The 24,537-nt window shown below is 43.3% G+C and overlaps 1 protein-coding gene across 1 annotated transcript in view; it reads right to left on the reverse strand.

Moving 5' to 3' along the window:
- Positions 1-24,537, reverse strand: part of LOC143300038 (uncharacterized) — a 62,262-nt gene that overhangs the window by 20,816 nt on the left and 16,909 nt on the right. The window contains exons 11-20 of the mRNA XM_076613595.1: positions 24,149-24,263; positions 23,013-23,064; positions 22,063-22,336; positions 19,401-19,525; positions 17,461-17,664; positions 14,015-14,208; positions 11,355-11,483; positions 9,250-9,394; positions 7,561-7,671; positions 6,021-6,143 (exon numbers count right to left, since the gene is read on the reverse strand). Of these exons, the coding sequence (XP_076469710.1) occupies positions 6,021-6,143; positions 7,561-7,671; positions 9,250-9,394; positions 11,355-11,483; positions 14,015-14,208; positions 17,461-17,664; positions 19,401-19,525; positions 22,063-22,336; positions 23,013-23,064; positions 24,149-24,263 (1,472 nt within the window). The remainder of the gene's footprint in view (positions 1-6,020; positions 6,144-7,560; positions 7,672-9,249; positions 9,395-11,354; positions 11,484-14,014; positions 14,209-17,460; positions 17,665-19,400; positions 19,526-22,062; positions 22,337-23,012; positions 23,065-24,148; positions 24,264-24,537) is intronic.

Below are 24,537 nucleotides of genomic sequence, written 5' to 3' on the forward strand. Positions count from 1 at the left end.
TTTCTCAATGAAGAAAGGAATTGTTACATTAATCCATAAAGGCAAGGACCTGGACAAAAATAACCTCACAAATTATAGACCTATTACTCTCACAAATACAGACTATAAGATAGTCACGAAAGCGCTTGCCACGAGACTCCAAAATGTCATCAAAACAGTTGTAAATGAAGACCAAGTAGGTTTCATAAAGGGAAGAAATATAGCAGTTCACTTGAGATTCTTTGATGACCTAACTAAACACCTCAATACAACGAATCAAACAGGTGCTCTAGTTGCTCTAGATTTCTCTAAAGCCTTTGACACAATATCAAAAGATTGTATCATCGAAGCACTAGATATTTTCAACTTTGGCCCAATATTTAAGAATGTTGTTTCTACTGTAATGAAAAACACACAAAGTTGTGTTCACAATGGTGGATGGCTATCTGATTGGTTTCCAACAGAACGAGGAATCAGACAGGGATGCCCACTAAGTCCCCTTCTTTTCGTACTAGCAGTAGAAATACTGGCGATTAGAATTAGAAACAATAAAGAGATTCGAGGAATTGAATTGACGCCATTAGGAGGTATGTGCAACGAAAGCAACACCTCTAAAATAAAACAGTTTGCAGATGATACAACATTAACTCTAAAAAATGAACAGGACATTCGGATAGCTACAGACATTGTATCTCAGTTTGAAGAATACTCAGGTCTGAAATTAAATAAAAGTAAATCAGAGGGAATGTGGCTGGGGTCAAGAAAGCATGAAACAGGCGACATAAATAGCATTCCCATAAGACCTGACAGGCTGAAAATTCTGGGGATATATTTCTCAGCAGACAAAGAAATTTCGGAACTGGAAGAAAACTGGAAATCTAAAATCGAAAAAATAACTAAGTTGATTAAACGATGGGAACGAAGAAACCCATCACTATACGGTAAGGTTATCTTGGCAAAGACGTTTTTGTTGTCACAGTTCTCACACGTCCTGCAAGTATCGGTTTTACCAGTCAAAATCCTCAGCACCATTAACACACTTATGTACAGGTTTTTGTGGAAAAAAAAGTTTAATAATAAAAAAGCTTTTGAAAAAATAAAAAGAGGAGTCCTCAGCCTTGACAAAGAAGATGGTGGCTTGAATATGATCAACATCGAACACCAGCAGCAAATGTTCCTGGTCAAATGGGCAGCTAGACTCCTCAGAGAGACAAAAGCGCATTGGAGCATTCTTGCAAGACAAAATATGTCACCTTTCAAGGACAGTTATTGCAGTTTTAGCTGTAATATCTTACCTAAAGACATCAAAAAGCTGAAAAATGTTAAGTCATTCTTCTGGAGAGAGGTAATAAAAGCAGTTGCCGTTCTCAACAAAGACAGACCGATAGAAAATATAAAAACGGAACCGCTATGGAACAACAAAAATGTAAAATACAAAGGTAATGTGTTACACTTTCCCAAATGGAGCAAAAAAGGCATTCTTATCGTGCAGGATCTTTGGCAGCATGGAAATGTAATGACATACGAAGAAGTAGAACGCAAACTGGGCACTGACCCGGGCCTTCTTTTCGAATACAATGCCATCATAAACGCAATACCAGAACAATGGAAACAGCATCTATCCAACGATGCCCACAAAGAGGATACCCCCAAAGACATTGCAACCACAGAGGGATACCTCACTACGTTATCTAACAAACAAATCCGAAAACACTTTGCCCTCAAACAAAACCATGAAATATGTGCAACACAATTTTGGAAGCGCAAACTAGACATCAATATCAAAGACTATTTCAACCTAGCTTATGAATGCACAAATGAATCCCGTCTGAGAATACTCCACTTCAAATTTATCCATAACATTTACCCAACGAATATTCTGCTTGCAAAAATGGGGGTGTCAAACACAAACACCTGCAACTGGTGTCAAGACACTGATTACATTGAACACGCCTTTTACTCTTGCCCCAAACTATCTGAATTTTGGAAACATGTGAAACAGTTCATTCTCTCCCGTTACAATACACTGATCCCTATGAATGAAAAAGTAGCGTTGTTTGGTACAACGAAAATGGATATCCCAGATCATGAAAAGAGAAAAAAAATCAACACGACTTTGTTGATAGCAAAACTGTCTATTTCTAAATTCAAATATGGTAAGTGTAAGAATCTGTATCTTATCTTTGAAACCGAGCTCAAATTACGTAAGATGTGATCTATGTCTTCCAATATACCTGAGCACTTATACGGATCCATAAAAAAAAAACCTCAAGTGGTCAATTTAAATGTGTACATTTAAAGACGTTCCATAAAGCTAATGCCTCCACAGAGAGAGAAAGAGAGAGAGAGAGAGAATGAGATCGTGTCTACCTCGCCTCTTTTAGACATTGTGCACGAAACCACCCTGTATGTGATTTTATATGTTGCATGACCTTGACAATGTTTGAGCATGACAATGGTAAGAAGACAGATTACAGGGGGAAGAAAGAGAGAGAGAGAGAGAAAGAATAAAGAGATGAGAGAAGAAGAAAAAAAAAAAGAAAGAGAAAAAAAGACAACAGAAAGGAGAAAAATGATGATGGAAGGAACGTAAAGAAAGAAAAAAAAAAAAAAAAAAAAAAAAAAAAAAAAAAAAAAAAGAAAAAAAAAAAAAAAAAAAAAAAAAAAAAAAAAAAAAAAAAATGTGGGAAAGAACCTTCCAAGGATGCTGAGACTATCCTGCTCATTTGCAGAAATTTTACGCATCCACTGATTTCTCCTTAAAAAAAAAAAAAAAAAAAAAAAAAGTGTCAAGCGAGGGTCATAATGCTAACAGTATCAAGCGAGGGCCATAGCACTAACAGCATCAAGCTAGCGGGATAAGAAGGAAGTAAAGAGAGAATGTGCGACAACTAACTAGCCAGCGTAGACAGCATGCTAGCCAGAGAAGAAGGAAGAAGAAAGAGAGAGTGTGCGACAACTAACCAGCCAGCTATAGACAACAAGCTAGCCGGATAAGAAGGAAGTAAAGAGAGAGAGTGTGCGACAACTAACCAGCCAGCGTAGACAGCAAGCTAGCTGGAGAAGAAGGAAGTAAAGAGAGAGAGTGCGACAACTAACCAGCCAGCGTAGACAGCAAGCTAGCTGGAGAAGAAGGAAGTAAAGAGAGAGAGTGTGCGACAACTAACCAGCCAGCGTAGACAGCAAGCTAGCCGAAGAAGAAGGAAGTAAAGAGAGGAAAGTGCGACAACTAACCAGCCAGCATAGACAGCAAGCTAGCTGGAGAAGAAGGAAGTAAAGAGAGAATGTGCGACAACTAACCAGCCAGCGTAGACAGCAAGCTAGCCGGAGAAGAAGAAAGTAAAGACAGAATGTGCGACAACTAACCAGCCAGCGTAGACAGCAAGCTAGCCGGAACAGAAGGAAGAAGTAAAGAGAGAGTGTGTGACAACTAACCAGCCAGCGTAGACAGCAAGCTAGCCGGAGAAGAAGTAAAGAGAGAGTGTGCGACAACTAACCAGCCAGCTATAGACAGCAAGCTAGCCGGAGAAGAAGAAAGTAAAGAGAGAGTGTGCGACAACTAACCAGCCAGCGTAGACAGCAAGCTAGCCGGAGAAGAAGGAAGTAAAGAGAGGAAAGTGCGACAACTAACCAGCCAGCGTAGACAACAAGCTAGCCGGAGAAGAAGGAAATAAAAGAGAGAGTGTGCGACAACTAAAGAGAGAGTGTGCGACAACTAACCAGCCAGCGTAGACAACAAGCTAGCCGGAGAAGAAGGAAGTAAAGAGAGGAAAGTGCGACAACTAACCAGCCAGCTATAGACAGCAAGCTAGCCGGAGAAGAAGGAAGTAAAGAGAGAGTGTGCGACAACTAACCAGCCAGCTATAGACAGCAAGCTAGCCGGAGAAGAAGGAAGTAAAGAGAGAGAGTGTGCGACAACTATCCAGCCAGCTATAGACAGCAAACTAGCCGGATAAGAAGGAAGTAAAGAGAGAGTGTGCGACAACTAACCAGCCAGCGTAGACAGCAAGCTAGCCGGAGAAGAAGAAAGTAAAGACAGAATGTGCGACAACTAACCAGCCAGCGTAGACAGCAAGCTAGCCGGAACAGAAGGAATTAAAGAGAGAGTGTGCGACAACTAACCAGCCAGCTATAGACAGCAAGCTAGCCGGAGAAGAAGGAAATAAAGAGAGAATGTGTGACAACTAACCAGCCAGCGTAGACAGCAAGCCAACCAGATAAGAAGGAAGTAAAGAGAAAATGTGCGACAACTAACCAGCCAGCTATAGACAGCAAGCTAGCCGGAGAAGAAGGAAGTAAAGAGAGAGTGTGCAACAACTAACCAGCCAGCTATAGACAGCAAGCTAGCCGGAGAAGAAGAAAGTAAAGAGAGAGTGTGCGACAACTAACCAGCCAGCTATAGACAGCAAGCTAGCCGGAGAAGAAGGAAGTAAAGACAGAAAGTGCGACAACTAACCAGCCAGCTATAGACAGCAAGCTAGCCGGAGAAGAAGGAAGTAAAGAGAGAGTGTGCGACAACTAACCATCCAGCGTAGACAGCAAGCTAGCCAGAGAAGAAGGAAGTAAAGAGAGTGTGCGACAACTAACCAGCCAGCTATAGACAGCAAGCTAGCCAGAGAAGAAGGAAGTAAAGAGAGAGTGTGCGACAACTAACCAGCCAGCTATAGACAGCAAGCTAGCCGGAGAAGAAGGAAGTAAAGAGAGAGTGTGCGACAACTAACCAGCCAGCTATAGACAGCAAGCTAGCCGGAGAAGAAGGAAGTAAAGAGAGAGAGTGTGACAACTAACCAGCCAGCTATAGACAGCAAGCTAGCCGGAGAAGAAGGAAGTAAAGAGAGAGTGTGCGACAACTAACCATCCAGCGTAGACAGCAAGCTAGCCAGAGAAGAAGGAAGTAAAGAGAGTGTTTGACAACTAACCAGCCAGTGCAGACACCAAGCTAGCCGGATAAGGAAGTAAAGAGAGAGTGTGCGACAACTAACCAGCCAGCGTAGACAGCAAGCTAGCCGGAGAAGAAGGAAGTAAAGAGAGAGTATGCGACAACTAACCAGCCAGTGTAGACAGCAAGCTAGCCGGAGAAGAAGGAAGTAAAGAGAGAGTGTGCGACAACTAACCAGCCAGCGTAGACAGGAAGCTAGCCGGAGAAGAAGTAAAGAGAGAGTGTGCAACAACTAACCAGCCAGCTATAGACAGCAAGCTAGCCAGAGAAGAAGGAAGTAAAGAGAGAGTGTGCAACAACTAACCAGCCAGCTGTAGACAGCAAGCTAGCCGGAGAAGAAGGAAGTAAAGAGAGAGTGTGCGACAACTAACCAGCCAGCGTAGACAGCAAGCTAGCCGAAGAAGAAGGAAGTAAAGAGAGGAAAGTGCGACAACTAACCAGCCAGCGTAGACAGCAAGCTAGCTGGAACAGAAGGAAGAAGTAAAGAGAGAGTGTGTGACAACTAACCAGCCAGCGTAGACAGCAAGCTAGCCGGAGAAGAAGTAAAGAGAGAGTGTGCGACAACTAACCAGCCAGCTATAGACAGCAAGCTAGCCGGAGAAGAAGAAAGTAAAGAGAGAGAGTGTGACAACTAACCAGCCAGCTATAGACAGCAAGCTAGCCGGAGAAGAAGAAAGTAAAGAGAGAGTGTGCGACAACTAACCAGCCAGCGTAGACAGCAAGCTAGCCGGAGAAGAAGGAGGAAGTAAAGAGACAGTGTGCGACAACTAACCAGCCAGTGCAGACACCAAGCTAGCCGGATAAGGAAGTAAAGAGAGAGTGTGCGACAACTAACCAGCCAGCGTAGACAGCAAGCTAGCCAGAGAAGAAGGAAGTAAAGAGAGAGTGTGACAACTAACCAGCCAGCGTAGACAGCAAGCTAGCCAGAGAAGAAGAAGGAAGTAAAGAGAGAGTGTGCGACAACTAACCAGCCAGCTATAGACAGCAAGCTAGCCGGAGAAGAAGGAAGTAAAGAGAGAGAGTGCGACAACTAACCAGCCAGCTATAGACAGCAAGCTAGCCGGAGAAGAAGGAAGTAAAGAGAGAGAGTGCGACAACTAACCAGCCAGCGTAGACAGCAGCAGCTCCTTTTCATCGGCGTATCGGTGCAGCAGATGTCTGACAGCTGCCAACACTCCGGCTTCGTCAGGCTTGTCTGGTTCACTGATCGTCTGGCCCTTCTCCGCTGAAAGGACACACACAGGACAGCAGGTTTCGGTCAAATCAAGTCAAGATTTATTCCCAAAATTCCCCATGGGAGCATATGGCAAAAACCAAATGGGCAAAAAAAACAAAACAATACATGGCATCGATGTATACGGGAAGGTTACACAGTACACAACGGACTTGTAATTAAGTAAATGAAATAATGCTGTGTTTGGAGTGTTATCTGAACACAAAAAGCATCTAATTTCTAAATAACACAAACTGCACTCACAAATAACTGACCTAAGTTGTACAGAAATCTAGCCAAGTAGAATAGTGATATTTCAAAAATTTTGTATAAACATTTTTATAAATTTTGACAGTCTGAACAACGATGACATATTTTTTGTCACAGACAATTGTGAGAACTTCAAAGCGTTTGAGTTTCTAGTTCTCCTGGATTTGTCGTAACGCACAACATACCCCCCCCATCCCCCGCCCCCCACCTTCCCACTCACCCCACACAACTTCCCCTCCAATATCTTACTTACCATCCAGAACATAAAATCAGGAATAACTGGAATTTTCTCTTTCTTTTTTTTGTTTTTTGTTTTTTTGTTTGGTCCTTTTTTAAAAAAAACAAAACAAAAAAAAACAACATTTTATTCAGTTCTGATCGGTTAACGTCTTACAAGGAAATGAACTTTGAAAGCAATAGAAAACATCAAAAAAAATCACTCCATACTAACAGGGTTGAGTTTGATTCTAAAATGCATAATAAACTGAACTTTACCACTGCACTCATGTCAATCCCCAAATCTTACCATTCAGCTAAAGTCAATAAAAAAATTTTTTTTTTTTTTAATTCCGAACTAACTGCCACCTAAGAGTTCGGTCTTCTTCTTTTTCTTTTTTTTTTTATTATAAATCTTTTCTGACTTCATTGTTGTTTTTTGCTTGTCTGTTTTTTTTGTTTTTTTGTTTTAACAATCATTTATTTCAAAAGCTGAAATGAAAATAAAACTGACCAAAGAGAAAGCCTAAAAAAAACTGTTGCTGCCTGCCTAAAACAATTATATGTTTGAAAAATAAAATAAAAATGAAGCTGACAACAACAACAACAACAAAAATGATGCCTGAAAATGTTGCTGCCGAATGAAGCTGACAAAAAAAGATGTAGCTGCGTCTGTGTGTGTGTGTGTGTGTGTGTGTGTGTGTGTGCATGTGTGTGTGCATGCGTGCGTGCATGCATGCGTGTGTGCGTGCGTGCGTGCGTGCGTGTGTGTGTGTGTGTGTGTGCATGCATGTGTCTGTGTGTGTGTGTGTGTGTGTGCAAGTGTGTGTGTGTGTGTGTGTGTGAGTGTGTGTGCATGTGTGTGTGTGTGTATGCGCATGTGTGTGCGAGTGCATGCATGTGTGTGTGTGTGTGTGTTTTTGTGTGTGTGTGCGTGTCTTACCAGCCTCTCTCTCCTTGATGAACCTGCTGCGTTCCATTCCCAGAAGCCACGCCACTGGGGGGTCAAAGGTCAAGGCCGCTCCAAGCACTCTGGCTATCTGCTCGGCGTCACCTTCCGCAACAAGACATTGGTTTGGGTTGTTGTTTTGTTGGGTTTTTTTTTTTGGGGGGGAGGGGTTTCATTAAAAATGATTTAATGCATTGTGGCTTAACTCACTCAGTACGGCCAGTCCTCTCTTCTCCTCTACACAGACCCCTCGGACGTCCAGTGGGTGTCTGAATGACCCAACCTTTAGCTTCCGTCGTCAGAATTGTGGTATTCTTTGTCAACATTCACCTCTTCAGTATAAGAGCCTTCCGCTTGCAATATTTTGATGATGGTAACTGGGGTGAAACGCTGTTAACGTCGTCTCTTTCACCGTTCGTATGGAGAGAGTTAACACATGGCTTGTTCACAGACTTATCAACAGGTCCCTGTCACAGTCTGGGAGATGATGACTGTCTCTCAACATCTCGATATACACTCTTCTGCACAGCCTGCTTATCGGCAAGGCAAGAACAGTTTTCATCATGCTCAAGAACATCTAGGCATCTGGAGCAATCAGTATGAAAACCAAACTCCGCATCTTCAACTCCAATGTGAAGTCAATTCTGCTCTACGGATGCGAGACATGGTGGACAACACAGACGATGCAGCAGAAGATTCAGACATTCTTCAACACCTGTCTGAGGCGCATCTACAAGATCCAATGGCAGGAGAAGATCCGAAACGAAGATCTGTGGGAGCGAGGGGGACAGGAACCAGTGGCCAAGCAGATACTGCGGAGGAAGTGGGGCTGGATCGGACACACCCTCAGGAAGCCAGTGTCCAGCATCACACACCATGCCCTGACCTGGAACCCGCAGGGAAAGAGGAAGAGAGGCCGGCCTCGCAACAGCTGGATGCGAGATACCAAGGCAGAGCTGAAGCAGCAAGGGACCAACTGGACTGGAATGGCCAGAACAGCCCAGAACAGAGTGCGATGGCGAGGGGTCATCGATGGCCTATGCTCCACCAGAGCGATGGGCATAATGAATGAATGAATGAATGCACAGCCTGCTTACAAAATCTGTAGTTTGAGAAATAAGAAACAAAAATTTAATTATCTCATATCAAGAGTTACATCATGTGCAGCGGAACAAATATGGACAATCACTCAACAAAATTACTCAACAAAATCAGCTATAAACATAGAAGCCATTCTTACAAAAGCATTGTATATATTCAGTTTAAAAAATTGTAATCAATAATTATCATACACACGATGAAAGACACTAACATTAACATCGCACGTATCATATCTCAACATTCATTCTATACATTGTTATATATTTTCAGACTGATACGGTTCAAAATGGATAATTATGAACACTTTAAACAAAGTATAACCTGTTTTGCATGCACTTTCACATGTGCTCACACACACACACACTCACACACACACACAGACACACACACTCTCACACACACACACTCTCACACACACACACACACACACACACACACACACACACACACACTCACACACACACACACACACTCACACACACACACACACACACTCACACACACATCTCACACACACACACACACACACACACACTCACACACACACACTCTCACACACACACACACACTGGGAAGTGATACCTGCATCTAGCAGAGGTGCCAATTCCTTCCTCATGGACTGCAGCAGTTTGTCTCGCTGTTTCTGTGACTGCCGCTCCCCCCCGCTGTGCACGACCGCCGACAGCATCAGGGCTTCGTGCAGAGCTCTGTACTTCTCGTCCAGAAGCTGGGGGGAAAATCAGACAGTGCTGTTGTAACATGTGTGTACCTCTCGCCCAGAATGTGGTGAAATCATTTCTCTCAACGACAAAAAAAAGAAAGAAAAATGCTGCAAAAGGATCCACCATATTTACCTCTGCTTCGTGGGCATTCATCCTTGGCAGGTAGTAAGGGTAAATTGCCTTCGGGTTTGTAGACACACGGGTAGACTCTTGTGTTCATGAACACTGGATATTGCTTACCCTCGGGTAGTTTGCCTTGCCTCAGGCAGATTACCCGCAGGTACACATTTACCCTCAGGCATGATGTGCTCTTGAATACACTGGATATTGCTTACCCTCAAGCAGTTTGCCTGGCCGCAGGCAGATTACCCGCAGGTACACATTTACCTTCAGGCATGATGTGCTCTTGAATACACTGGATATTGCTTACCCTCAAGCAGTTTGCCTGGCCTCAGGCAGATTACCCGCAGGTACACATTTACCCTCAGGCACGATGTGCTCTTGAATACACTGGATATTGCTTACCCTCAGTCAGTTTGCCTTGTCTCAGGCAGATTACCCGCAGGTACACATTTACCCTCAGGCACGATGTTCTCTTGAATATGGCCCATGATGTTCCTGCCTGCCACAAACACCTGCCTAACCTGGGAGATTTCTGTCTTTTTCTTCTTTTTTTTTTTTTTTCACAAAAACTTTAACATCTTTCAACTTTACCTCCCAGGTCCTGCCGGTGATAATCTTGTGCATACACACTATCCATGCTGGTGATAATCTTGTGCATACACACTATCCATGCTGGTGATAATCTTGTGCATACACACTATCCATGCTGGTGATAATCTTGTGCATACACACTATCCTTGCTGGTGATACATCTTGTGCTGTACACACTATCCTTGCTGGTGATAATCTTGTGTGTACACACTATCCTTGCTGGTGATAATCTTGTGTGTACACACTATCCTTGCTGGTGATAATCCTGTGCATACACACTATCCTTGCTGGTGATAATCTTGTGCATACACTATCCTTGCTGGTGATAATCTTGTGCATACACTATCCTTGCTGGTGATAATCTTGTGCATACACACTATCCATGCTGGTGATAATCTTGTGCATACACACTATCCATGCTGGTGATAATCCTGTGCATACACACTATCCGTGCTGGTGATAATCTTGTGTGTACACACTATCCACGCTGGTGATAATCTTGTGCATACACACTATCCATGCTGGTGATAATCTTGTGCATACACACTATCCATGCTGGTGATAATCTTGTGCATACACACTATCCATGCTGGTGATAATCTTGTGCATACACACTATCCATGCTGGTGATAATCTTGTGCATACACACTATCCTTGCTGGTGATAATCTTGTGCATACACACTATCCATGCTGGTGATAATCCTGTGCATACACACTATCCATGCTGGTGATAATCTTGTGCATACACACTATCCATGCTGGTGATAATCTTGTGCATACACACTATCCATGCTGGTGATAATCTTGTGTATATACACTATCCTTGCTGGTGATAATCTTGTGTGTACACACTATCCTTGCTGGTGATAATCCTGTGCATACACACTATCCATGCTGGTGATAATCTTGTGCATACACGCTATCCATGCTGGTGATAATCTTGTGTGTACACACTATCCATGCTGGTGATAGTCTTGTCCATACACACTATCCTTGCTGGTGATAATCTTGTGCATACACACTATCCAGGCTGGTGATAATCCTGTACATACACACTATCCATGCTGTGCATACACTCTATCCATGCTGGCGATAATCTTGTGCATACACACTATCCATGCTGGTGATAATCATATGCATACATACTACCAATCATAAAAGAGACAACTTTACAAAACAAAATAAAGCATCTATATAACATAAATCTTACAATGTATACCAAAAATGAAACTGATAAGAAAGAGTGGAACCTTGACAAAGCTGTCGGTGATCTCCACGTCCCCGTCGACACGTGTGAGAACCGTCATGACACTCCCAGCATGCTCCTCTTCTCTCCGCTTCTTCTCCCCGTCCAGCTTTTGCTGCAAGAGGCTCTCATCCTGGGGAAAAAAAAAAGCAAGACTTTTCACCACTGTATAGTGATCGTTGTTTTTTTTCTGGAATGGTCACGTATTTTTCGTATACGAGGTGTGTTCAAAAAGTATCCGACCTTAATTTTTCATGCGTAAACAAATGAAGCTAGGGAGGCGTGGTTTGGTGCACATATGTAGGAGGCCCTAATGCGAATACATGAATTATTTCCCATCTGCTGAAGCTGTCAGCCGACGGCAGACTGCCAATGAGTGAGGAAGTGTAAGTGAGTGCCGTCAGATTTTCGTTTTTGACAAAATGACTGAAAACTTGAACAACGCTACTGCATCAAATTTTGTGTCAAGCTTGGTGATTACCAAGTGGAAACGATCCGCAAGATTCAACAAGGCCTTCAGGGACAAAGCAATGGGCACCACACAGATAAAGGAGTGGTACAACCGCTTCAAAGGTGGCCACACATCAGTGGAGAGTGAAGCACGTTCTGGTAGGCCCTCAACATCCCGAAATGAGATCGTCATTGACCAACTGAGGACCCTGGTGAGGCACACCTGTGCTTCGTCAGGCTCCCTACTCTCCCGACATGGCTCCGTGTGACTTCTGGCTGTTCCCACAGATGAAAATGCCCCTGAAAGGGACCAGGTTTCAGTCCAGAGAAGACATTATGCAGAATGTGATGGACCAGCTGCACGTCATCCCAAAAGAGGCGTTCCAGCGCTGCTTCCGACAGTGGCAGAACCATTGGGAGAAGTGTGTGGCAGCCCAAGGGGACTACTTTGAAGGAGTTAAGTGTAAGTTTGTTGTATCTGGATACGAGTAGTTTTTATGAACAAAGGTCGGATATTTTTTTTTAACACACCTCGTATTTTGACGGATAGTGTAAAGTACTGTAATGTATTCTTATTGGAACTATTGTACTGTAAAGAACTTCGAGCAAAATCTTTTTGATGAGTGGCTATATAAATAAACTTTTTTTTTTATTGGGCGCTATATAAATAAAATCATTGTTATTAATGAGGTGACATTTTCATTGGTTTTCTGGATCAAATATGGACAAACGGGGATGGTAGGTTTGTCTGTGTCAGCTGCAGCCCATAAACACAGAAGAACAAGAAGAAAAACAGTCCAATGACTTGGGGGAAAAAATATAGGAATTATGACAGTATAAAAATGCATCATCTTTTCGTGTGCCTATGTTTCTGTTCTGGAACTACATATCTCACTAAGGCTACCGGATCCAGTCTGACCCTTTAAGGATATTACACATCACCATCTTCCTGCCACAAGGCAACCTGGGCATCCCCTTCAAGCCAGGTGCACCCTTCTGACAATCTATCATACACAGCTTCCTTCCTCCTAGAATAGAACAGAATAAAATAGAATATCTCTTTATTAAATAACCAAGTGTACCAGGGTCACAAGGAATGTTGGGGTAGGAGGGACAGTACATAAAAAGGTAACAAACATAAATCGAATAGAATAAAATAGAATACATCTTTATTATCAAGTGTACCAGGGTCACAAGGAATACTGGGGGAGGGGGGATAGTACATAAAAAGGTAACAAACATAAATCGAATAGAATAAAATAAAATAGAATACATCTTAATTATCAAGTGTACCACGGTCACAAGGAATGTTGGGGTAGGAGGGATAGTACATAAAAAGGTAACAAACATAAATCGAATAGAATAAAATAAAATAGAATACATCTTTATTATCAAGTGTACCAGGGTCACAAGGAATATTGGGGGAGGGGGGATAGTACATAAAAAGGTAACAAACATAAATCAAATAGAACAGAATAAAATAGAATATCTCTTTATTACCAAGTGTACCAGGGTCACAAGGAATGTTGGGGTAGGAGGGATAGTACATAAAAAGGTAACAAACATAAATCGAATAGAATAAAATAAAACAGAAAACATCTTTATTATCAAGTGTACCAGGGTCACAAGGAATATTGGGGGAGGGGGATAGTACATAAAAAGGTAACAAACATAAAATCGAATATCATCCACAAAACACAGAATACTCAATATCTCAACTTCAGAAATTAGAGAATACATCTGAAAGAAACTCAACTGTTCCTGCTCATGCTTTCTGTGAATGACAGCACAAAAACATGACAGGCTCCAGGTAAATAAACTTATCATTATCATGACAAATGCAGTGACATTTCTGTTGGTTTTCCTGAACAAATACGGACAAATGGGAACAGCGGTCATGTCTGTAAAACTGCAGCCCATAGAGACAGAGAAGAAGGAGAAGGAGAAGAAGAAAAAGAAGGAGAAGAAGAAGAAGAAAAAGGAGAAGAAGGAGAAGGAGAAGGAGGAGGAGAAGAAGAAGGAGGAGGAGGAGAAGAAGAAGGAGGAGGAGGAGGACGAAGAAGAAGGAGGAGGAGGAGGAGAAGAGGAAGAAGGGGAAGAAAAAGACCAGTACCCCAATGTCCAGCCCAGTGTGCAGAAGAAGAAGAAGAAGAAGCAGAAGAAGAAGAAGGAGAAGGAGGAGGAGGAGAAGAAGGGGAAGAAGAAGACCAGTACCCCAATGTCCAGCCCAGTGTGCAGCCATTGGGACAGCTCGGCATCGTGGACGTCCTGCAGCTCCATCATCAGAGCGGAAGACACCTCATCCTCCGACAGCGCTTTGCCCATCTTCCGCCGCACCGAGGCTCGAACCCCCACCACCCGCAAGGCCGCCGCCTCCTCCAGAATGCTCAGGTTCTCCTCGCGTCCGTCTGTACACATGTCGGTACATTGTATGGAAATCATTTACAGCTTAGTCTTTTGTGAAGGACTATGACTCTCAAACTAGGAGGCAAAATTGCACTGGCTCTTAGTGCTGCAGCCTCGTGGGCTAGTTGGCCTTAGGGAACCATCCCAACGCCGACTGTCCTGAAACCCTTTTGGCCGAGAGAGTGGGGATGTAACTTGGGCAAGACACTCTCCACCATAATCAAATTCTAGCCCAAATAGTCGGAACAGCAGTTGCCTCCTCTGCTGTTCTGATGGTCATAGTCGGACACGACTGACCATCATATATATATATATTTGTATTGTATTGTACTGCATTGTACTGTATTGCATTGTACTGTATTGCATTGTATTGTATTACTCTTTCTGTCACAACAGATTTCTCTGTGCGAAATTCGGGCTGCTCTCCCCAGGGACAGCGCGTCGCTACATTGAGAGCATGTCGCTACATTGAGAGTGCGCCCCTTTTAACTCTCTCTATTCACAAGGCACACAACTCTGAGTCAATGCTGCTTATGCTACCGATTCAGCTAGCACACAGGCAAATAGAAGGCACAGAGGAACTTCTTCTTCTCTTCTGCATTCATGGGCTGCAGCTCCCACGTTCACTCGTATGCACACGAGTGGGCTTTTACGTGTATGACCATTTTTACCCCGCCATGTAGGCAGCCATACTCCGTTTTCGGGGGTGTGCATGCTGGGTATGTTCTTGTTTCCATAACCCACAGAACGCTGACATGGATTACAGGATCTTTAACGTGCTTATTTGATCTTCTGCTTGCATATACACACGAAGGGGGTTCAGGCACTAGCAGGTCTGCACATACATTGACCTGGGAGATCGGAAAAATCTCCACCCTTCAACCCACCAGGCGCCGTCACCGTGATTCGAACCCGGGACCCTCAGATTGACAGTCCAACGCTTTAACCACTCGGCTATTGCGCCCGTCGCAGAGAGGAACAAACCCAGACACTTCCTCAAAAAAAGGAAGTTTCCAGGCCTGTCTTTATACCGACCGATCATCAAAAAGAGCAAGTTCACTTTGACACACAACCAACAGACAGATGTTGAGGAATCTGGTGAACAGTTCTGTGCGGCGCCCCAGTGACACTTCACAGAGTCAAGGGAAGGAGAAGAAGAATATGTTTCATTAGGGAGGGTACCCCTGAAAACGGAATATGGCTGCCTGTATGGTGGAGTAAAAACGGGCATACACGTAAAAGCCCACTCGTGTACATACGAGTGAATGTGGGAGTTGCAGCCAATGAACGAAGAAGATGATTAGGGTGGGTGTGCAGACCCACTTTCGTCTGATTTTCCTGGAGGTTCCCGGTTATTTTTTAGCAAGAACCGCAAGCACATGCGTATCTCCATTTCTTTTCTTTCTAGGTCACCGAAAGGCTAAAAATTTGTCATGGAAACTGCTGTTCTAATGAAAGAATTTGGAACATTTTCGGTGATAATTTTCGCAAGTTTACAAGATATATTTGGTTTTATAATTGCACCGATTATTTGCTTTAGTCTTCTATGTTCACTTTGAGCATGTTTCTCATCATATATCTGCCATTACATATTTGAACTGATCTATTTATAAACTCTGCCGAAAAGTTGTCCGAACAAAGGCAGTGCAAACTCAGAGAAGCCAGTTATGGTGGTGGGCTGTGCATGTCGTCATATGACCTACTTCTTGCTCTGTGAGCAACGAAAAGTCCACCACAAATGCGGGCAACACACCCTCCTTCTTAAGGCTAGACACGGTAGTGAAATTTTGACCAAAATCATGATTTTTTGCGATTTTCGTTTTTTCGCATAAATTGCTTCAACATCTAATCTTTATAGTCCGTTTCACCTGGGTACTATATTCACTTAAATAAAGCTTCAAACAGCATCAACATGTGTGATTTCTTGTGAGTACAAGCAGCTTTAAACAGCATCAACATGTGTGATTTCTTGTGAGTACAAGCACATCTTTTTCTTTTCCTGTTTTCTCAGTTTTGTGTTTTGTCTTCGTAATACCATTTTTCAAAATGCTAATGCTCAAAAACTTTAAAAGATAGCATGTTCAAACTTGGTACTTTCTTTCTTTATGTATTCATCTTTATTATAGTGCAGTGGTTTGTATAGTACTAGTAAAAGAATGAATATACACTCATTTGAAAAACATTATGTCAAGGAATTTATACACATTTCAACAAAAAAATAATAATAAATGTATTTATTCAAATTCCAAAATACCACTGCACTATAATAAAGAACAAGTACAAATAAATCAAATAAAACAAACAGAAATAATATATCTATAAAGGTATCGAAGTTTTAAGCTTTTAATTGTTTTGTTTGTCGGCCATTTTGGATTCGTTTCCATGGAAACCATCACGACAAATTGCACAAAATGACCTTTTTAGACATGTTTAGTCCAATATCTTTGCATACCATGTCACAGAAAGCCATAAACTTCAAGTTTATTTCATACGTTTTTGTACTACCGTGTCTGACAAACATGAGCATGATGTGTTACCAGGCAGAGAGAGGTTGACCAGTGTCTTGTGTGTCAAAGCCTGGGTCACTGCAAAAGGTTTTCCTTCACGATGCGGCGTGTCTTGGGCAAGTCAAATCTGGTGGAGCCCATCCTTAGGGGATTGTCTTGTCAGATTCACTCCCCCACATGTGGCAGGTAGTACTGGGTTACATCTTTACCAGTAGCAGAAGAAACCTCTGACCTGACACATTAACAGTGGCCAAGAGGTGAAAGTGTTTGAATCTCAGTAACGTACCTGGTGGGTAAAGGGTGGAGATTTTTCCGATCTCCCAGGTCAAAATATGTGCAGACCTGCTTGTGCCTGAACCCCTTTCATGTGTATACACAAGCAGAATATCAAATACGTATGTTTAAGAACCTGTAATCCATGTCAGCGTTCAGTGGGTTATGGAAACAAGAACACACCCAGCATGCACACCCCCTAAAAACGGTGTATGGCTGCCTACATCACAGGGTAAACACACACAATGGTCATGCACGTTAAATGTTAAATGTCTGTCTGCGTGTGCATGTGCGTGTGTGCCTGAAGTCTGATCGAACAACACAGAAAACGAATGATGAGCGCCCAATAGCAGCCGTCAGTCGGCTGTACCCGGGTAGGCAACCTGTTGTAGCAAATGACCCCTGAGTAGCAAAGCGCTTAGAGCTGGGTCTCTTACCAAGGACAGGTGCTATATAAGTATCCACGTTTCCTACCAGGCAGGGAAAAGTTGAGGGTGTGGTACTTGTCAGCCAGCTGCGCCTGTCGCTGCCAGCGTTCCTCCACGGCCATGAGGGCTGCCGCCTCCACCAGGTCGCCGAACCCTGGGTCCTGCAGGACCCGCAGCAGCAGCTCCCGCTCCACCAGCTGGCGTCGCTGGGTGCCCCTCAGCACCGCCCGGTGCCACGACAGTCTGTCACCTGTGACACATGTGTCTACATGTGTTGTACCAGGTTTCACACTGACATACGCTTACATTTGGGCCAAAACAAGGTGAAAGCTGTATGATCCATGGTTTCTCCATTACAGTGGGAATTCATTTACAGCTCAGTCTTTTGTAAAGGACTATGACTCTCAAACTAGGAGGCAAGACTGCACTGGCAGCCTTGGGGGCTAGCTGGCCTTTAGGGACCATCCCAACGCCAACTGTCCTAGAACCCTTTCGGCTTTGAGAGTGGGGATATAACTTGGGCAAGACACTCTCGACTATAATCAAATCCCAGCCCAGACAGTCAAGACAGCAGTTGCCTCCTCTGCTGTTCTGATGGTCATAGTCGGACTAGAAGGCGTTTCACATTATACAGTTTGTGACCTTTAACATGTGTCATATATACCATATTTGTTTTGCTACCAGATGCTTCGCACTGGACGGTCTGTCACCTGTGACATATGTGTTGAATGTGTACACGTACCATGTTTTACTGGCTATGAGGTGCTTCACACTATGTCACGTATACCTGCTGTGGCATATTTTTCCGACTACCCTGCACTTTACATTTTAGAGTCCATCACCCGTGACATGTATGTTGAATATGTACATGTGTTGTACCATGTTTTGCTAACTATACGGCGCTTCACATTATGTCACATATACCTGTTGTGGCATATTTTTCTGACAACCAGGCACTGCACATTATACAGTCTGTCCCCTGTGATTCTATGTTGTATACACATGTGTTGTACCGTGTTTGCTGACTATAAGGCGCTTCACATTATACAGTCTGTTAATCAGTGACATATGTCATAATATATATACCTGTTGTAGCATATTTTTCTGACTACCAGGCACTGGCCATTATACAGTTTGTCACCCGTGATTCTATGTTATATAAACATGTGTTGTACCATGTTTTGCTGACTTCAAAGCACTTCACATTATAGTCTGTTACCTGCGACACGTGTCGTATCTACATGTTGCAGCGTATCTTTCTGACAACCAGGCACTTTATATTACACAGTTTGTCCCGTGTGAAACATATTCAAGTGTGTTGTGCCACATTTTGCTGACCAAAAGCTGCTTCAGATTATTCAGTCTCTCACCACCCCCCCCCCACCCCCCCACCCCCATCCACGCCCCCACAACAAATAAGAAAGAAAATTGTTGTCTCGTTCATCATTTATCAGATGGATTTCCCCATCTTCTCGACGAAGGCAGCAGTACATTGCAGGTCCTCCAGTCCTCCGTAGAGCTTCTGGGCTGCTGGGATTGGGTCGGGCCAGGTTTTCTCTCGGAGCGCTTGGTAGAGTGGGCAGGACTGCAGCAGATGTTCTGTTGTCTGGCTGCCTGTTCTGCAGGGGCACTGCTCTGTGTCGCCAATACGGAGTTTCGTGTATAGGTGGTGTTTCAGGCGGTTGTGGCCTGTCCTGAGCCTGAAAATGGCTACCTGCTCTCAACAAGTCAGCAGGTAGTACGGGTCTGCTCTGTCGTGGCATGGAAGCTGATGCTTCCACTTGTTCTGCAGCTTGGCCTTAATGATGGTCCTGGATTCAGAGTAGCTGGTAGACCTGTCCATCTGCTCTTTCGTAGTGCCTTCCTTTGCCAGGGAGTCAGCAGTCTCGTTGCCAAGCACGTTGCAGTGGGAGAAAGAAAATAAACAACACAGGCTGTAACAGAATCTATGTGACACAACATGAAAAACGGTGCAAGCGCCGTTACCTGCAGAGGGAGCCACCTTGTCCTCGGCAGGCACCTTGTAGGGATCTCCTTGTCGCACACGCTGCTTGCGGACAGCCACTCGCTTCCCTGCCAGCTGCTTCTGCTTCTCCTTGTCTGTCAGAGACCTGCAGGAGGGGACATAACACACACACACACACACACACACACACACACACGTCAATCAATCAAACCACTTTAATGTCCTCATGTGGAGTGATGGCCTAGAGGTAACGCGTCCGCCTAGGAAGCGAGAGAATCTGAGCGCACTGGTTCGAATCACAGCTCAGCCACCGATATTTTCTCCCCCTCCACTAGATCTTGAGTGGTGGTCTGGACGCTAGTCATTCGGATGAGACGATAAACCGAGGTCCCGTGTGCAGCATGCACTTAGCGCACGTAAAAGAACCCACGGCAACAAAAGGGTTGTTCCTGGCAAAATTCTGTGGTAAATCCACTTCCATAGGAAAAACAAATAAAACTGCACACAGGAAAAAATACAAAAAAAATGGGTGGTGCTGTAGTGTAGCGATGCGCCCTCCATGGGGAGAGCAGCCCGAATTTCACACAGACAAATCTGTTGTGATAAAAAGAAAAATACAAATACAAATAGAAATACAAACAAAAAAAAAATAAAAGGAAAACTGGCTTGTAGGCAACAAGATGGCATGGTAATACAATAATGCAATAGCAGAATTAACTTTTACTGATTTTGTAAAAACTGTAACATGTTCAAAGTGTACAGTTCAGTTCAGTTCAGTCACTCAAAGAGGCGTCACTGTCTTCGGACAAATCCTTACACACGCTACACTACACATCTGCTGAGCAGATGCCTGACCAGCAGCATAACCCAATACATAACCCAACACACTTAGTCAAAGTGTATAAAAAAACCAAAAAAACAAGAGAGGCAAGGCCTTCAAGACTCACTTGTGATAAATGAAGTCCCCTAGCATTAATTACAGAGTAATTTCCCTTTTTTACTATCTGCACCAAAACGTTTGCAAAATAAATAAAAATTCCATGCTGAGCAAAAGAAGTTCCTGTTTGAACAAAAAATGATAATAATGACTCCTCTTGTTGTTGTGTCAGAATAAGAGGTCAAAGTGCCAAGTTTAGAGAATACAAAAAACATAAATATAACAGTAAATGCAGTTTGCATATAATTGGGCTTCTTTTTTTTTTTTTTTTTTTTTGTGCCCATCCAAGAGTTGCAATATTGTTTTAAACAAGATGACTGGAAAGAACTGAATTTTTCCTATTTTTATGCCAAATTTGGTGTCAACTGACAAAGTATTTGCAGAGAAAATGTCAATGTTAAAGTTTACCACAGACACACAGACACAAGGACACACACACACACACACACACACAGACAACCGAACACCGGGTTAAAACATAGACTTACTTTGTTTACACAAGTGAGTCAAAAATGTATTAAACTACTCCAAAACATGTCAGTTCGTCTGCTTTCTCACATCAACTAACACTCATATTTCCTCCTCCCCTAACCCCAGATTGCCTTCTCTTACCGTGACCCACTAGTGCAGACTCCAGCAGGGGTCTGATTCCTGTCCTGTGCAAACTACTATCCGCCTATGCGGAGAAAACGAAAGCAACTACGGCTGATAACCTCCCGGAAGTAGGTAACCTCCCCTTTGTCTCGCTAGCTAGCGCCCTCTTTTTCCGGCAGCCATAATGACTCCTATTCCTGTGCTCTTCATACGGCTAAATTTTTTTCTTATTTTCTGCCTGTCTTTCGATTCTCCTTTACAAAAAATACAAGATACAGAGTAAGAAAATGAAACTTTCAGAACTGGTTTATTACATGTTGGGCTATTACATATAAAAAAAAAAATCAAATTTCTCATCCTATTTTTACAGTTTTGCCATTATGTAGAAAATAATGCCAATTTTTCACCCCGAATCACTATACCCATGCTCGCTTTCTGCGCTTAATTCACTTTCTTCTTCGTCCTTCGATGTCCAACCCTTCAGTTTGTAGCATTTCAAGTACTTCAGCAACACAAAAACGTTGTCATCACTGCCTTGTTCGCTCTGCAACATTTTGAGAAGAGCCCGCTTCAGACGCCACTTTGCTAACAGGCTGGCACACGAGCAGGCGACTGGTCAGTGACTTTGTCAGCGTGTGTGCGAGACAGGCCACACATTACAGGCTGGCCAATCATACCATTCTGTTGTGGAGTGACCCAGAATAATGCACTCTGCTTGGCTAATCACAAAATCACGTGTACAGCACGTGATGGATTTTTATTTTTGGAAAATTTTATTCCATTCCGTCGTCCAAATCCAAATACATTTTATGTAGGAATGCTAAGGCATTCCATCGTCCGGAGAGAGTTAAGCACCCTGTCCACGGGCCCAATTCCTCTACCATCCCTCACAACTCCCTATGGGGAGTTTCCACCATAAAAGTACTATATCTCATCATTGTTTTTATATTCAATACTATTATTATTCTTATCATCATTTTATAATCATTACTATTATCATCATCATCATTTTATTCTTCGTATCATTATCATTCTTATCATCATCATCATCATCATCATACTATTATATCTATCATAATAATCTTATTATCATTATCGCTATCAAAAAGGTATAAAAAAAAAAATAAAAAAAAACCACGTTATTTATTCACCTTCCACCGGCGGCGCTCTGAACAACCCTCTCCAGGAGGCCCAGAGACAGGAGGGCCGCCTCGCAGTCCCCCTCCAGCCCCACAGCGAAGCGCTCCAGTTCCAGACCCGCCAGCCCTCGCAGCTTCTGCCGCGGCCAGTCCCCGCCCCCTGCCTGGGCCTCCTCGCTGTGCAGCCATGACAGGATCGCCTCCTGCTCGAGGTCGAACCGCGGCACAAGGTCGGCCAGCAAGTTGACGGGTGGTTGTGTCGGTGACGATGGCTTTGAGCCAAAGTCTGGAAGAAAGGTGATGGTGATCATCGTCACTGTCATCGTTTTCGTACTGTTGTTGTTGTTGTTGTTGTCAGTCGACGTTAGTCATTATGGTTGTTGGGAGGAAAGCGTCTGTCATAAGAAAATGAATAATTATACAAATCAACCCATGAAAATGGAGCTTGGCTGCTTACGTGGTGGGTTAAAAAAAAAAAGGTCATAAATGTAAAAGACAACTCATGTACATCTGAGTGAACACAGGAGTTGTTGCACGCAAAGAAGAAGAAATAAATCGAAATTCAAGAATAAAGAAAAAAAGAAAAAAAAAAAAAAAAAAAAAAAAAATATATATATATATATATATATATATATATATGTATACAGAGAGAGAGTGTGAATATTAAATCCAAGCCCTGACGTCTTTGCTACTCATAAAGAAGGGGAAGAAGCATAGAAAAAAAAAACTGTCTAGATTCGGCCTTTTATTTTTTTGATAAAAACTGATTCGCACTGAAGTGGTGAGTTTAAGAGTTTAAAAATCTTGCATTAAAGTTGTTGTTTTTTTTTTTTTGGGGGGGGGGTTCCCCTATAAGATACAGTAATTTCATCTGGAGTGGAATGACAACAGGCACCAGTATTCTTCATCTTCTAATATATAAAAGAAACACTTTGATTTCTTTCAGCTAAAAAAATACTGACCTTTTCCATACACTTTGTTCTCTCCGATCAGATGGACCAGTGCTGGCAAGGTCTGTCAACAGCAAGGAAAAGACAACATGATGAAGAAAAGCAAGAACAAAACTGAAAGACCAAGAACCCTATAAATCGTCAGTATCTGTATGAAGCTTTAACTGCAGCACGATAAGACATGACACACACACATGCAAGCATGCAAGTGCACATGCATGAACACACACACACACACATGCATGCAATACTGCATTTTTTTTTTTTTTTTTTAAACGCTTGTATGTTTTAGAGTTGGAAAGTTTTTTAGGTGTTTTTTTTTTTTAAATTGAACACATGCATGCGTGCACATAAATAGACGTGTGTGTGTGTGTGTGTGTGTGTGTGTGTGTGGGTGTGTGTGTGTGTGTGCGCGCGTGTGTGCGTGCGTGCGTGCGTGTCTGTCTGTCTGTCTGACTGCAGCTTGACTGAATGACACAGGAAATGAATGAAAAGCGCCTAAAGGCAGCTCTCAGGTAGGCAGCCTGTTGTGCAAAAGCGCTTCGCTTAAAGCTTGGTCTCGGACCGAATATGGGCGCTATATAAGTATCAATAGTAATAATGATAATAAAAAATCTTTGGGCTTATTTTGCTCAGACATATTTCTGGGTTTTGCACTTGGACTTAAGGTTGATGTGGTAGCCTTCCCGTCCTCTTCGCCAGGGAGGGCGGGATAGATGTAGAAATGTCTAACCCCTGGTGCAAAACTGGCTCAGTCCTATTTGTTTTAACAAGTGGGTACCTCTCTTCTCTCTCTCTCTCTGTTATACTTGAAAGGACATTTTCTTCCTAAAATTACGTTTAAGTAACATACTTACCGTGACCCACTAGTGCAGACTCCGGCAGGGGTCTGATTCCTGTCATGTGCAAACTACTACCCGCCTATGCGGAGAAAACGAAAGTAGCTATGGCCGATAACCTCCCAAAATAGGTTACCTCCCCTTTGCCCCCCACCCCCCTCCCCCTGACTAGCAAACAATGTTTTGCAATTTACAAAAGATAAAGAGACAATAGGAGAGGACCATGACCCAAAACAATCTACCACTCCTTTCAACGGCGACGACTACTTCTACAGACGTGGTGCAAGTACGGTACAAAGAACACTGAACCTGTGACTTTGGGCCAATGATGGCTGCCATGTCCTCCAGCCGACCATCCCCACGCAGTTTCTTCTCCTCCTTCCGCACCTTGAGCAGCTCCCCCTGTCGACCCTCACGGCCCAGGCTGCACACAGGCGTGCATGCACACACACACATATATATATATATATATATATATATACACGCACATGCACACGCACACATACATACACATACGCACCCACGCACACGCACACACACGCACGCGCACACATACATATATGCACGCGCACACACACACACACACACACACATACATATACGCACGCACGCACACACACACACACACACACACATACATATACGCACGCACGCACACACACACACACACACACACACGCACGCACGCACGCACGCAC

This window comes from Babylonia areolata, chromosome 25 (genome assembly GCF_041734735.1).
Source record: "Babylonia areolata isolate BAREFJ2019XMU chromosome 25, ASM4173473v1, whole genome shotgun sequence".
NCBI classification, from domain to species: domain Eukaryota; kingdom Metazoa; phylum Mollusca; class Gastropoda; order Neogastropoda; family Buccinidae; genus Babylonia; species Babylonia areolata.